General features: G+C 42.5%; 1 protein-coding gene across 1 annotated transcript in view; it reads left to right on the top strand.

Moving 5' to 3' along the window:
• The window catches only part of LOC120990625 (oocyte zinc finger protein XlCOF22-like), a 38,836-nt gene extending 29,780 nt beyond the window's left edge, over nucleotides 1-9,056 (top strand). Inside the window, exons 3-4 of the mRNA XM_040419544.1 lie at nucleotides 7,816-8,775; nucleotides 8,861-9,056. Coding sequence (XP_040275478.1) covers nucleotides 7,816-8,775; nucleotides 8,861-8,931 — 1,031 coding nt within the window. The 3' untranslated portion in view covers nucleotides 8,932-9,056. The remainder of the gene's footprint in view (nucleotides 1-7,815; nucleotides 8,776-8,860) is intronic.
• Nucleotides 9,057-14,722: the final 5,666 nt, after the last annotated feature.

Genomic DNA, 14,722 nt, shown 5'->3' with positions numbered 1-14,722 from the left:
CCCATTAAAAGTGTCCCGTCTGACCCAGGAAGAAGTACAACAGCAACTTAAAAAGATTAAAGTAGACAAATCACCAGGACCAGATGGCATTCACCCCTGTATCCTAAGAGAATTAAGTAATGTCATAGCCAGACCCTTATCTCTGATATTTAAGGACTCTATACTGACAGGGAATGTTCCACAGGATTGGCGCATGGCAAATGTGGTGCCAATATTCAAAAAGGGTCCAAAAACAGAGCCTGGAAACTATAGGCCGGTAAGTTTAACATCTGTTGTGGGTAAACTGTTTAAAGGTTTTCTAAGAGATCCTATCTTGGAGCTCCTCAGGGAAAAAAAGCAAATAACGCCATATCAGCATGGCTTCATGAGGGATCGGTCATGTCAAACTAATTTAATCAGTTTCTATGAGGAGGTAAGCTCTAAACTTGATTGCGGCGAATCAATGGATGTCGTATATCTGGACTTCTCCAAAGCATTTGACACTTTACTGCATAAAAGGTTAGTATATAAAATGAGAATGCTCGGACTGGGAGAAAAACGTCTGTATGTGGGTAAGTAACTGGCTCAGTAATAGAAAACAGAGGGTGGTTATTAACGGTACACACTCAGATTGGGTCACTGTCACTAGTGGGGTACCTCAGGGGTCAGTATTGGGCCCTATCCTCTTCAATATAATTATTAATGATCTTGTAGAAGGCTTGCACAGTAAAATAAATTTTTTTGCAGATGACACTAAACTGTGTAAAGTAATTAACACTGAAGAGGACAGTATACTACTACAGAGGGATCTGGATAGATTGGAGGCTTGGGCAGATTAGTGGCATATGAGGTTTAACACTGACAAATGTAAGGTTATGCACATGGGAAGGAATAATGCAAGTCACCCGTACATACTAAATGGTAAAACACTGGTAACACTGACATGGAAAAGGACTTAGGAATTTTAGTGAACAGCAAACTTAGCTGTAGAAACCAGTGTCAGGCAGCTGCTGCCAAGGCCAATAAGATAATGGGTTGCATCAAAAGGGGCATAGATGCCCGTGATAAGAACATAGTCCTACCACTTTACAAATCACTGGTCAGACCACACATGGAGGACTGTGTACAGTTCTGGGCTCCTGTGAACAAGACAGATATAGCAGAGCTGGAGAGGGTTCAGAGGAGGGCAACTAAAGTAATAACTGGAATGGGGCAACTACAGTACCCTGAAAGATTATCAGAATTAGGGTTATTCACTTTAGAAAAAAGACAACTGAAGGGAGATCTAATTACTATGTATAAATATATCAGGGGTCAGTACAGAGATCTCTCCCATCATCTATTTATCCTCAGGACTGTGACTGTGATGAGGGGACATCCTCTCCGTCTGGAGGAAAGAAGGTTTGTACACAAACATAGAAGAGGATTCTTTATGGTAAGAGCAGTGAGACTATGGAACTCTCTGACTGAGGAGGTGGTGATGGTGAGTTCACTAAAAGAGTTCAGGAGGAGCCTGGATGTATTTATGGAGTGTAATAATATTACAGGTTATAGCTACTAGAGATGGGTCGTTGATCCAGGGAGTTATTCTGATGCCTGATTGGAGTCGGGAAGGAATTTATTTCCCCTTAAGTGAGGAAAATTGGCTTCTACCTTACAGGGGTTTTTTCGCCTTCCTCTGGATCAACTTGCAGGATAACAGGACAAACTGGATGGACAAATTTCTTTTTTCGGCCTTATATGCTATGTGACTATGTAATCTGCACTTAATACTCCATAATAAGAAAGTAAAAACAGAACTTTACTATTTTTGCTAATTTATTCAAAATAAAAACATTTTCCCATTGGCATAATCCATTGGTATTTACTTTGCCCTGATACTTGAAATGTAGGGACCTCCCATTTATCTGGATCATCTTTGATATGTTTCTATACCTTGATTGGAGTCATCTGTGGTAAATTCAGTTGATTGGACATGATTTGGAAAGACACAGCCCTGTCTATATAAGGTCTCAGAACCGACAATGAATATCAGAGCAAAAACCAGGTCATGAGGAGGAAAGAACTGCCTGTAGAGACAGGATTGTATGGAGGCACAGATCTGGAGAAGAGGACAAAAACATTTCTGCTGCACTGAAAGAGCACACTGACCTCCAGAATTCTTACATGGAAGAACAACAACCAGGACTCCTCCAACCAACTCGCCCAACCAAACTAAATAATCAGGGGAGAAGGGCCTTGGTAAGAGAGGTGACCAATAACCCAGCTCCAAAGATCCTGTGTGCAGATAGGAGAAAGTTCCAGAAGGTTAACAGTCACTACAGCCTCCACCACTCTGGGCTTTAAAAGACACATAAAAGCCGCCTGAGGTTTGTAAAAAAAAAAAAAAAAACACCTATAGGATTCTGACAGTGAAAAACAGCATCATGCTGGGGGGACTGGGATGCTGTTCAGGGTGGAGGGAAAGCTGAATGGAGCAAATTGCAGAGATATATTCTTAATGAAAACCTGATCCAGAGTGCTCTTGACCTCAGACTAAGACAAATGTTTACCTTCTAAGACAATGGCCCTAAGCACACAGCCAGGACAGCATAGGAGAGGCTTACTCTGGGAATGTCCATAAGTGGTCCAGTCAGAACCCTGAAACCCATGAACCATCTCTGGAAAGACCTGAAAATGGCTGCCCACCGATGGCCCTCATCGAACCTGAAAGAGCTTGAGAGAATCTGCAAAGAGCATAGGATCCCCAAATCCAGGTTTGCCAAACCTGTGGCATCATCCCCAAGAAGACTGGAGGCTGTAATCACTGCCAAAGGGGCTTCAACATCAAGTCCAGAGTAAAAGGTCTTAATAATTGTGTCTTGAGTAAAGGGGCTGAATACTTATGTCTTGGGTAAAGGGGGCTGAATACTTTTTTGTCAATGCAAGATTTAGTTTATTTCTTTTTCAATAAATATATATATATATTTAGTGAGGAGCCAACCATTTCATCCTGCTTTGGACGAACCCGATTTGTTTATCTGCATAACTCATATTCAATTTGATCCCTATCCCCGTACGAGCATTAAAATGTATTGCCTTCGATGAGATTTTTTCAATATGGCCACTGTTAGTCTTGTGCATACGCCGTTACTGTGAATAGCAGCACATGCATTAATTTATGTGTGTTTATAGATGTGTGTGTGTGTGTGTATATATATATATATAGTGGCAATGTGAACATTGAGGTGTGCAGTAAAGTCACGGGGAAGCAGGATAAAGGGGGGCCTGTTCCCCAGGTTCCAGTCCGGGACTTAGGGCATGCTCATGTCCAGGGATCCTATTTTTTCCTGCTACTGGATCTTAGGTGTGGCTCACTCTGGAGTGTTTGGTGAAGCAGAGTCCTGGTGAGACTCTGTGTGAGTGGTCTCAGCCGGGTGGGCTGAGGGGCCACGAGGCTAGGCGATAGCCTGAACTTTGGGGGACACGGTGGCGCATGTGAAACAAGGATCACGAGGCCAGAGTCGGGAGGACTACTGGGCCACAATCCTCTAAAAGGTATTGAAGTGTCACAGCCTGGAGGTTGCTGGACTGAATGGCTGAGGAAAGCCGCATTTGTGTTCCATGTGCGTACAGGGCTCTCTAGGTGAGTCAGGGATACGCTTATGTGTTTAGTTAGAGCCTAGCCGGGCAAGGGTTTGTTATTTTGTGTGGATGTCACACGTGATAAGTTGAAGCTGCGACTTCATAACCTGTTTTGCTGAAACGTCCGGAATAAAACACGAGTTTGGACATTCTACCCTTGTCTGGTGAAGTAATCTGTGATGGCGACCCCCTAAAAGTAAACAATCCCTTACAATTGGTGGAGGATGCGGGCAAGTTGTCCATGAGAGAAGGACAACGGTCGGTTGCTAGGGGTAACGACGAGAGAGAGCAGGTGCTGCTGAATCCTGCTGTGCTGGAGTTAAAGGGCCTGAAGCCTGTTTGTTCGGTGGAGCAGGTGCTGCTCATGCTGTTGTGGACTATTTTTGCTGTGGTGCAGAGATTTAAAGGGCCAGAAGCCCAGAGAAGAGACTGATTGAAAAAAAAATAATAATATTTTTTTTGTTGTTGTTGTCACTATGAAGTCTGTGCAGACCCACCTGCAGCAGGACTACACAGTGGGTGATTGTGAGGTCAGAAGATCTGATACAGAAAGATCCTGCGAGTTGGTGATTGGGGGAATTCCACTGTGGGTCACTTTAGATGCCCGCCAACACGTGTCCTGGGTTAAGCCCGAAGTACTGGACTTTCTAAAGAGGGGGCCAGAGACAGATGTCAACGTGTCTCTGACCTTTATCACGGACTATGGCCCTGTGCAATGGGAGCTCTTAAAATGTGAGACCCTGGAAGTGGAGTTTGTGCTCGGCAAAGACTTTCCGTTCTTCTGGCAGCTATGGAGTGGAAACAAGGCTTTGAGTTGTGCGGCTGGAGTTCCAGAGGAAAAGATGTGTGCCGTTGCCAAGGGCAGCCGTCGGGAAGAAAAGGAGGTGGAGAGCGGTGTGGCTCTCAGGAGATCCTATGTTTCCTGCATGTGTGCGCAAAGTCCTAAAGAGTGTGGCTGAAGTTACCATCCAGGAAAAGTCGGGACTCCAGGCCATGCTGTTTCCGGTGGCAACGTTTGCAGTAAGGAATCTGCCGTTGTTCGGAATACCAGGAACCAAGAGAAGGCTGGTGATCTTGGTAGAGATGTCCTGGAAATATCGTCATCTCCCGAATCCACAACGTCAGGCGGTAAGACTGTTCCTGTTAATAGTTGTGTGGCAGATCCAGTGACCGTGAGCCGGCCGCAGTGAAAACCGGCTGGGTCAGTGACGAAAAAATCACTGAGGCGAAAAACCGTCTCGGAAGTGTATGACATTGGGAAAATCGCAGTGTCTGAACAGGCGGGTAAGCCTGTTGCGGATACTCCCTCACAGGAACCTACAGGTTTCTATAGATACTGGCCCATTATATACTGGAGTTGATTGCCACATACAAAGAAAGAAAAACGCTGTGGATTTGAAGTCTGCAATAAGGTAAAGAACCTTTTGGATTTAGCGATCATCATCCATAGTGATCTTTTAGTTTACCAGTATTAGTGGGTGCGGTGTACGCACGGTATCATAAGTTCAGTTTATTTATTGTGTTTTTGAGTGCAGCAGGTAGTGCAGTACTGCTGTGATACCACAGCAACATATAGTGAATTGTAGTGTGACAAGGGAACGAGCGCCAGTTGGGCTTTTAAATTTTTGACTTTTAACAAGTCATGCTTTTATGTAATAAAATGGTGACCGGGTGTAGATCAGAGTCCTGGACTTTATAAAAGGTTATAAAAAGCTGTGGTAAAGCTGTGTTCACACCGCAACATACATAGCAGAAAAATCTGTAGCAGATCAGTAGCTGAAAACAAGTACAGTCCTGATCAAAAGTTTAAGACCACTTGAAAAATGGCAAAAAAATCATATTTAGCATGGCTGGATCTTAACAAGGTTCCACGTAGAGCTTCAACATGCAACAAGAAGAAATGGGAGTGAGACAAAACATTTTTTGAGCATTCAATTTAATGAAAACAACGAATAAACTGAAACAGGCTGTTTTTCAGCTGATCAAAATTTTAGGACCACATACCTTTAAAAGGCCAAATCTGTGCAAAAATGTGGATTCATTGTCATTTTCTGTCAGTTAGTCACACGTTGTGATGGCAAAGGCAAAAAAACTCTCCCTTTTTGAACGTTGAACTGCATAAGCAGGGTCTCTCACAGCGCGCCATCACTGCTGAGGTGGGATGCAGTAAGTGGAAGACCCAAAAAAATTTCATCAGCACTGAGCCGGAGGATCCAATTGGCTGTCTGTCAAGACACTGGACGATCCTCGACCCAAATTAAGGCCCTTACTGGTGCTGACTGCAGCCCCATAACCATCGGCATCTGAGACTGAAGGGCATCAAAAACAAAAACCGTTTTCAAAGACCTCGTCTCCTTGAATGCCACAGAACTGCTCGTTTGGACTTTGCAAGAGAGCACCAAACATGGGACATTCAAAGGTGGAAGAAAGTTTTATTCTCTGATGAGAAAAAATGTAACCTTGATGGTCCTGATGGTTCCCAACGTTACTGGCATGACAAGCAGATCCCACCTGAGATGTTTTCTATGCGCCACAGTGGAGGGGGCGCCATAATGGTCTGGGGTGCTTTTTCCTTCAGTGGAACAATGGAGCTTCAGGAAGTGCAGGGGCGTCAAACGGCCGCTGGCTATGTCCAGATGTTGCAGAGAGCATTCCTCATGACTGAGGGCCCTCGTCTGTGTGGTAACGATACAGTTTTTTAACAGGAAAACGCTACAGTACACAATGCCCGCAGGACAAGGGACTTCTTCCAGGAGAATAACATCACTCTTTTGGCCCATCCCGCGTGTTCCCCTGATCTAAATCCAATTTAGAACCTTTGGGGATGGATGGCAAGGGAAGTTTACAAAAATGGACAACAGTTCCAGACAGTAGATGGCCTTTGTGTGGCCGTCTTCACCACTTGGAGAAATGTTCCCACTCACCTGATGGAAACGCTTGTATCAAGCATGCCGAAACAAATTTTTGAAGGGATAAACAATAACAGCGGAGCTACTCATTACTGAGTTCATGTTTGGAAGTTGGATTTCTGTTTTGGGGGGGTTTAGTTATTTTTTGGAGGTGTGGTCCTAAACATTTGATACGCTGAAAAACAGCCTGTTCCAGTTTATTCGTTGTTTTCATTAAATTGAATGCTCACTCCCATTTCTTCTTGTTGCATGTTGAAGCTCTACTTGGAACCTTGTTAAGATCCAGCCATGCTAAATATGATTTTTTGCAATTTTTCTTAAATTGGTCTTAAAATTTTGATCAGGACTGTAGTTTTCGGTGGTGGTTGTGGTAGAGTTTTATAACAGTTTTAGAAGAGTTTTGGGGTGTTTTTTCTGTTTCCCATTGACTTTTATAGAGATCCATCATAAATCTGCTTAAAAAAAGTAGCATATAACTTCTCGTATATTTTCAAATCAGCTGCTGAAAAGTAGTACCATGTGCACAAGGTCTAAATGCAAAGTCAACAGAAAGCTGTTGGTGCTTTGCATGTGGTTTAGGCTACATGCACACGACCATTGTGTGTTATGCGGTCCGCAAATCGCGGATCCGCAAAACACGGATGGCGTCCGTGTGCGTTATGCAATTTGCGGAACGGCACGGACAGCCTTTAATATAACTGCCTATTCTTGTCCGCAAAGCGCAGACAAGAATAGGACAGGTTATATTTTTTTTGTGGACCTTAGAATGGAGAAAAGGATTGTGGACCATGGAACGGAGTGCTGTCTGCATCTTTTGCGGCCCCATTGAAGTTTAATGAGTCCGCATCCGAGCCGCCAAAACTGCGGCTCGGATGCGGACCAAAACAATGGCCGTGTGCATAAGCCTTATGCAGTGGAACCCCAGTTTTCAGCTGCTGGAGCAGTGACAAATTTTGCCCAAATGAGCATAGCCTACGGCCTTTTTCACAAAGCACAGTCAGTGTTTGGTCAGTGCTTTGCATCAGTTATTGTCATGAAACCAGGAGTAGGCAGAGATAAGATATAATAGAAAAATATGCTTCTGTTCTGTGTTTTTGACCCACACCTGATTAGGCTGAAATCCCATATGCAGTTTTTGATGCAGTCTTTTATGTAGTTTTTTTCTTAGCTAAAGACATGACTGGCTGAAAATTTAATGGCTTATACTTCTTTTCCTGGATCAATTTCCAGCTTATAGGAATGTTATAAATTTGTGTACTCTGTTTTAAAAGAAAATCACAAATTCAGATTTTTATCTTAACAGAAAATCCCAGTAAGAATTCTGAGGGAAACTTCATGTTATCACTAAATTATAAAGTAGAAGATAAAGACATCCTGCAACGCTTTTCAGGAGAAAACCTCATTACCCTTAATGTATATCCAGGACTTCACAGTACAGATCTATCATATAATCCCACTAATCATGATGGACCTTCTCCTGACCAATCACAGATTTTTACCACAGCTACAGGTCAGAAAGGGGGAAAAAGGTTTCAATGTGGTAAAGAGTTCACAAACAACTCTGGTCTTTCTACACACAGAGGAATTCACACAGGGAAGAAACCATACTCCTGTTCAGAATGTGGGAAGTGTTTTACATATAAATCACATCTTGTTATACATGAAAGAAGACACACAGGAGAGAAGCCATATTCATGTTCAGAATGTGGGAAATGTTTTTCACAAACATCAGATCTTGTTACTCATAAGAGAACTCACACAGGAGAGAAGCCATATTCATGTTTAGAATGTGGGAAATGTTTTACAGATAAATCAAGTGTTGCTAGACATGAGAGAAGTCATACAGGAGAGAAGCCATTTTCATGTTCAGAATGTGGAAAATGTTTTACACGGAAATCAAGCCTTGTTGCACATGAAAGAGTTCACACAGGAGAGAAGCCGTATTCATGTTCAGAATGTGGGAAATGTTTTACAGATAAATCAACTCTTGTTACACATGAGAGAATTCACTCAGGAGAGAAGCCATTTTCATGTTCAGAATGTGGGAAATGCTTTACAGACAAATCAAGTCTGTTTAAACATGAAAAGAGAAGTCACAAGCGAGAAAAGCCATTATCATGTTCAGAATGTGGGAAGCGCTTTACAGAAAAATCAAGTCTGGATAAACATGAAAGGAGAAGTCACAAAGGAGAGAAGCCATTTTCATGTGCAGAATGTGGGAAGTGCTTTACAGAGAAATCAAGTCTTGTTATACATGAGAGATGTCACACAGGGGAGAAACCGTATTCATGTTCAGAATGTGGGAAATGTTTTACACAGAAATCAAGTCTTGTTACACATGAGAGGAGTCACACAGGAGAGAAGCCATATTCATGTTCAGAATGTGGGAAGTGCTTTACAGAGAAATCAAGTCTTGTGATACATAAGAGATGTCACACAGGGGAGAAACCATATTCATGTTCAGAATGTGGGGAATGTTTTACACAGAAATCGAGTCTTGTTAGGCATGAGAGAAGTCACACAGGAGAGAAGCCATATTCATGTTCAGAATGTGGGAAATGTTTTATTACTAAAGCCAAATTTAAGGATCATTATAGAAGTCACACAGGAGAGAAGCCCTTTTCATGTTCAGAATGTGGGAAATGTTTTACTCAGAAATCAAGTCTTATTAGACATGAAAGAATTCACACAGGAGATATGCAGTTCTGATCTTCTATATGTGCGAATATTTTACAAGAAAATTAGAGTTTGAGACTCATTAAGGAAGACTCATTAAAGAGGCTCTGTCACCATGATCAACCCTATTCAGCCAGACATACTGGCTGGTAGGGGTCATCATGCTGATTGAAACAATAACTTTCTTTTGTCTGAATGATAAACAGCTGCAGAGAAATTAGTGTTTTTATTCATATGCAAATGAGAATTTCGAGCAGAAAGAAGCAGGACTGAATCCTTTGAGCACTGCTTTGTAACAACCCCTGTTATGGCAGAGCCCTGTCGAAGAGCTGTGTGCTAGCTATATCATATATACTATGTACTATGGCTTCACCACACTGTGATCTACTGAGAAAGCTAATCTACATATTACTGCTTTATTCCCACACAATATGATTTTACCTATCTTATATGAAGGATGGCCTTATGCCTATTCCATGCATGCTTAAACTCCTTCACTGTATTTGCAGCTACCACTTCTGCAGGAAGGCTATTCCATGCATCCACTACTCTCTCAGTAAAGTAATACTTCCTGATATTACTTTTAAACCTTTGCCCCTCTAATTTAAAACTATGTCCTCTTGTAGCAGTTTTTCTTCTTTTAAATATTCTCTCCTCTTTTACCTTGTTGATTCACTTTATGTATTTAAAAGTTTCTATCATATCCCCTCTCTCTCGTCTTTCTTCCAAGCTATACATGTTAAGGTCCTTTAATCTTTCCTGGTAAGTTTTATCCTGCAATCCATGTACCAGTTTAGTAGCTCTTCTCTGAACTCTCTCCAAAGTATCAATATCCTTCTGGAGATATGGTCTCCAGTACTGAGCACAATACTCCAAATGAGGTCTCACTAGTGCTCTGTAGAGCGGCATGAGCACCCCCCTCTTTCTACTGGTAATTCTTCTCCCTATACACCCAAGCATTCTGCTAGCATTTCCTGCTGCTCTATGACATTGTCTGCCTACCTTTAAGTCTTCTGAAATAATGACCCCTAAATCCCTTTCCTCAGATACTGAGGTTAGGACTGTATCACTGATTTTATATTCTGCTCTTGGGTTTTTACGCCCCAGGTGCATTATCTTGCACTTATCAACATTAAATTTTAGTTGCCAGATTTTTGACCTCAACCCTGTTACAAATCTTTGTGTCATCAGCAAAAAGACACACCTTACCATCGAGGCCTTCTGCAATTTCGCTTATAAAGATATTAAACAATATGGCATATCCACAGGCAGAGAGAGGAGGCCTGGCTTACGGTTGCACAACACTGTTTCTGACCTTCCCAAGTTCTGGAAGAGCATAGTTTGCTTTGCTTTGCTATTTTTGTAACACCCATTCATTTGTATGGGAGATATGGAAACAGTAGTGAAGGGACCTTAGCTGCCCCTCACAGCCTGGATACGGTGATCAGTGGGTTGTGAACATAGGACTCTGTTCTACAGCTAGGTGCAAGTCCCAGATGTGACTCTTACATCTATTAGACATATACTGTCACGTAGCGATGTGGGAGGGAACACCACACCGACAACAGGAGGGAAGGGAAAAGGAACTAGACCTCAAAGCTAGGGAAAGGGAAACTGACACCACCTATGGAAACCCTAATACTAGCCCTGACTCCTATCCGTATGAATGGACCTTGAGGGCAGGAATGTTCATACACTGGAACCTATGACCCTGGAAACCCTGAATTGCCCTGGAATAGTGTCTGGGCTTGAGACGGCCTGTTCCTTCCCATATAAAAGAACCAGCGTCTCCCTGAGGCCTAGTAACAAAATGCAGAGGGGAAACAACAAAATATAAAAGGGAAGTAAGATTAGATTTAAGTAGTTAATCTGTTTTCCCTTAGTCTTGTCAACAGCACAATAATGGGTTAACCATCCCCCTGTGAGCTAGCGGTACCTGTGGAATTTTTAATGATTAAGTCTACAACACCCTGCTGTATAAATGGACCTTCCCCCTTCAGCTTATTGAGTATTTTATAAAGCAATCCTGTAAGAAAGAAAAAAAACATTTTTGACCTAGGGCGGGAAGTTTGTGCTGACAAGACTAAGGGAAAACAGATTAACTATCTAAATCTAATCTTCCCTAGCATATGTCAGCAGCACAATAATGGGATTTAGCTAGTAGTATCCCTGGGCGGGTTAGTAGTTGTAACCGAATCTAACACAGATCTAGCAAAAATAGTTTTTTTCTGTACATACACTGCGTGCAGAATTATTAGGCAAATGAGTATTTTGACCACATCATCCTCTTTATGCATGTTGTCTTACTCCAAGCTGTATAGGCTCAAAAGCCTACTACCAATTAAGCATATTAGGTGATGTGCATCTCTGTAATGAGACGGGGTGTGGTCTAATGACATCAACACCCTATATTAGGTGTGCATAATTATTAGGCAACTTCCTTTCCTTTGGCAAAATGGGTCAAAAGAAGGACTTGACAGGCTCAGAAAAGTCAAAAATAGTGAGATATCTTGCAGAGGAATGCAGCACTCTTAAAATTGCAAAGCTTCTGAAGCGTGATCATCGAACAATCAAGCGTTTCATTCAAAATAGTCAACAGGGTCGCAAGAAGCGTGTGGAAAAACCAAGGCGCAAAATAACTGCCCATGAACTGAGAAAAGTCAAGCGTGCAGCTGCCAAGATGCCACTTGCCACCAGTTTGGCCATATTTCAGAGCTGCAACAACACTGGAGTGCCCAAAAGCACAAGGTGTGCAATACTCAGAGACATGGCCAAGGTAAGAAAGGCTGAAAGACGACCACCACTGAACAAGACACACAAGCTGAAACGTCAAGACTGGGCCAGGAAATATCTCAAGACTGATTTTTCTAAGGTTTTATGGACTGATGAAATGAGAGTGAGTCTTGATGGGCCAGATGGATGGGCCCGTGACTGGATTGGTAAAGGGCAGAGAGCTCCAGTCCGACTCAGACGCCAGCAAGGTGGAGGTGGAGTACTGGTTTGGGCTGGTATCATCAAAGATGAGCTTGTGGGGCCTTTTCGGGTTGAGGATGGAGTCAAGCTCAACTCCCAGTCCTACCGCCAGTTTCTGGAAGACACCTTCTTCAAGCAGTGGTACAGGAAGAAGTCTGCATCCTTCAAGAAAAACATGATTTTCATGCAGGACAATGCTCCATCACACGCGTCCAAGTACTCCACAGCGTGGCTGGCAAGAAAGGGTATAAAAGAAGAAAATCTAATGACATGGCCTCCTTGTTCACCTGATCTGAACCCCATTGAGAACCTGTGGTCCATCATCAAATGTGAGATTTACAAGGAGGGAAAACAGTACACCTCTCTGAACAGTGTCTGGGAGGCTGTGGTTGCTGCTGCACGCAATGTTGATGGTGAACAGATCAAAACACTGACAGAATCCATGGATGGCAGGCTTTTGAGTGTCCTTGCAAAGAAAGGTGGCTATATTCTATATGTGGTCACTGATTTGTTTTTGTTTTGTTTTTGAATGTCAGAAATGTATATTTGTGAATGTTGAGATGTTATATTGGTTTCACTGGTAAAAATAAATAATTGAAATGGGTATATATTTGTTTTTTGTTAAGTTGCCTAATAATTATGCACAGTAATAGTCACCTGCACACACAGATATCCCCCTAAAATAGCTAAAACTAAAAACAAACTAAAAACTACTTCCAAAAATATTCAGCTTTGATATTAATGAGTTTTTTGGGTTCATTGAGAACATGGTTGTTGTTCAATAATAAAATTAATCCTCAAAAATACAACTTGCCTAATAATTCTGCACTCCCTGTAGAGAGTCCAACTTGTAATGCTTGAAGAAGGTCACTGGGAGTAGACCAAGATGCACTGTTACAGATTTGCTCCAAAGGAACCAAACTCCGCTCTGCCCAGGAAGTGGCTGTTGCTCTCGTTGAGTGTGCCTTGGTGAACTCGGGTGGTTGTAAATTCTGATTTATGTATGCTTCCTTAATACATTCTGAGATCCATCTGGATATTGTTGCTTTGGAGGCGGATTTTCCTCTACTGTTACCCTGAAATGTAATAAACAAACTCTTGTCTTTACGGAACTCTCTTGTTCTGTCAATATACACACTTAGACATCTGACCACATCAAGTTTGGTGTAGCCAACCTGAGCATTCTCCTCAGCTGAAGGAGAATACCTAGGAAGAGTTATCACTTGATTTATATTTGAAAATGAGGGAACTTTAGGTAAAAAAGATGGAAGGAATCTTAACAGTACTCTATCTGAATAAAAAGATAGATAAGGCTCTTCGGCTGCCAAAGCCTGTGATTCTCATACCCTTTTTGCTGAATTTACAGCCACTAAAAGGGCAGTCTTAAGAGAGAGACATTTTAATGGTGTTTCTTGAAGTGGTTCAAAGGGTTGCTCACATAGTTGTCTAGTGAGACTAGTGAGAGATCCCAAGAAGCCACCGGCTGGATTCTTCTAGATCTTAGCCTATTTAAGGCTTTGAGGAAATCTTTGACCTCCTGAAATTGACATAATTTCTCTTGGAGATAAGCTGAAAGAGCGGCCACCTGAACACGGATTGTACTGGTAGATAATCCTCTATCAAAACCATCCTGAAGGAACTCTAGTATTTTGGGCCTAGATGGGGAAGAAGGATTAATACCTCTTCCTATACACCAGGAACTGAATTTTTTTCCGATTCTGGCATAAGTTCTGTTAGTAGATACACTCCTAGAGTGTGCTAATGTATTTAGGACCCTATCTGAAAAACCTCTAGCTTTTAGTATGGGCCTACTAACTTCCAAGCTGTTAGATGAAAGGACCCCAGATTGTGACACCGTTGAGACCCCTGAGAAATTAGGTCCCACTGTAGGGGAAGTTCCCAATACATTACCTGGCTCATGGTCATGAGGAGAGAGAACCAAGCTCTCTTCGGCCAGAACGGTATTATTACTATGACCGAAGCTTGCTCCTGCTTGAGCTTGGTCAATACTCGGTATCATCGCTGTGGGTGGAAATATGTATGCCAGTGTGAAGTCCCAAGGAATCGACATGGCATCTATTGAGAAGGGTTGATCCTTTTTAGTTTGGCATTCAGCGTGGTGGCCATAAGATCTATGTCTGGTAACCCCCACAGATCCGAGATCTGATGGAATACCTCTTGAGAGAGGGGCCATTCCCCGGGAATGGTCATCTGACGACTTAGGCGATCTGCCAACACATTCAGGGTTCCTCTGATGTGACCTGATGATAACCTGGTTATCCTGGTTTCTGCCCATGACAAGATCTTGCCCACTTCTACAAGTAGCATCGGCGATCTCGTGCCAACCTGTTTGTTTAAGTAGAAAACTGCTGACATGTTGTCCGTCATTATTCAAACTGCTTTCCTGCAAAGGAATAGTTCGAAGTGTTTCAGGGAATAAAATATGGCTCTTATTTCCTTGATATTTGATGAGAGCTGTCTTTCTGTACGGTCCATAATATGAGCACCCCAACCTGATCCGGAGGCGTCTGTTGTAAGCACCTCCGACGTGGGTTTGACTA

This window comes from Bufo bufo, chromosome 2 (assembly GCF_905171765.1).
Source record: "Bufo bufo chromosome 2, aBufBuf1.1, whole genome shotgun sequence".
NCBI classification, from domain to species: domain Eukaryota; kingdom Metazoa; phylum Chordata; class Amphibia; order Anura; family Bufonidae; genus Bufo; species Bufo bufo.
This window is presented reverse-complemented; position numbering and strand designations above follow the sequence as displayed.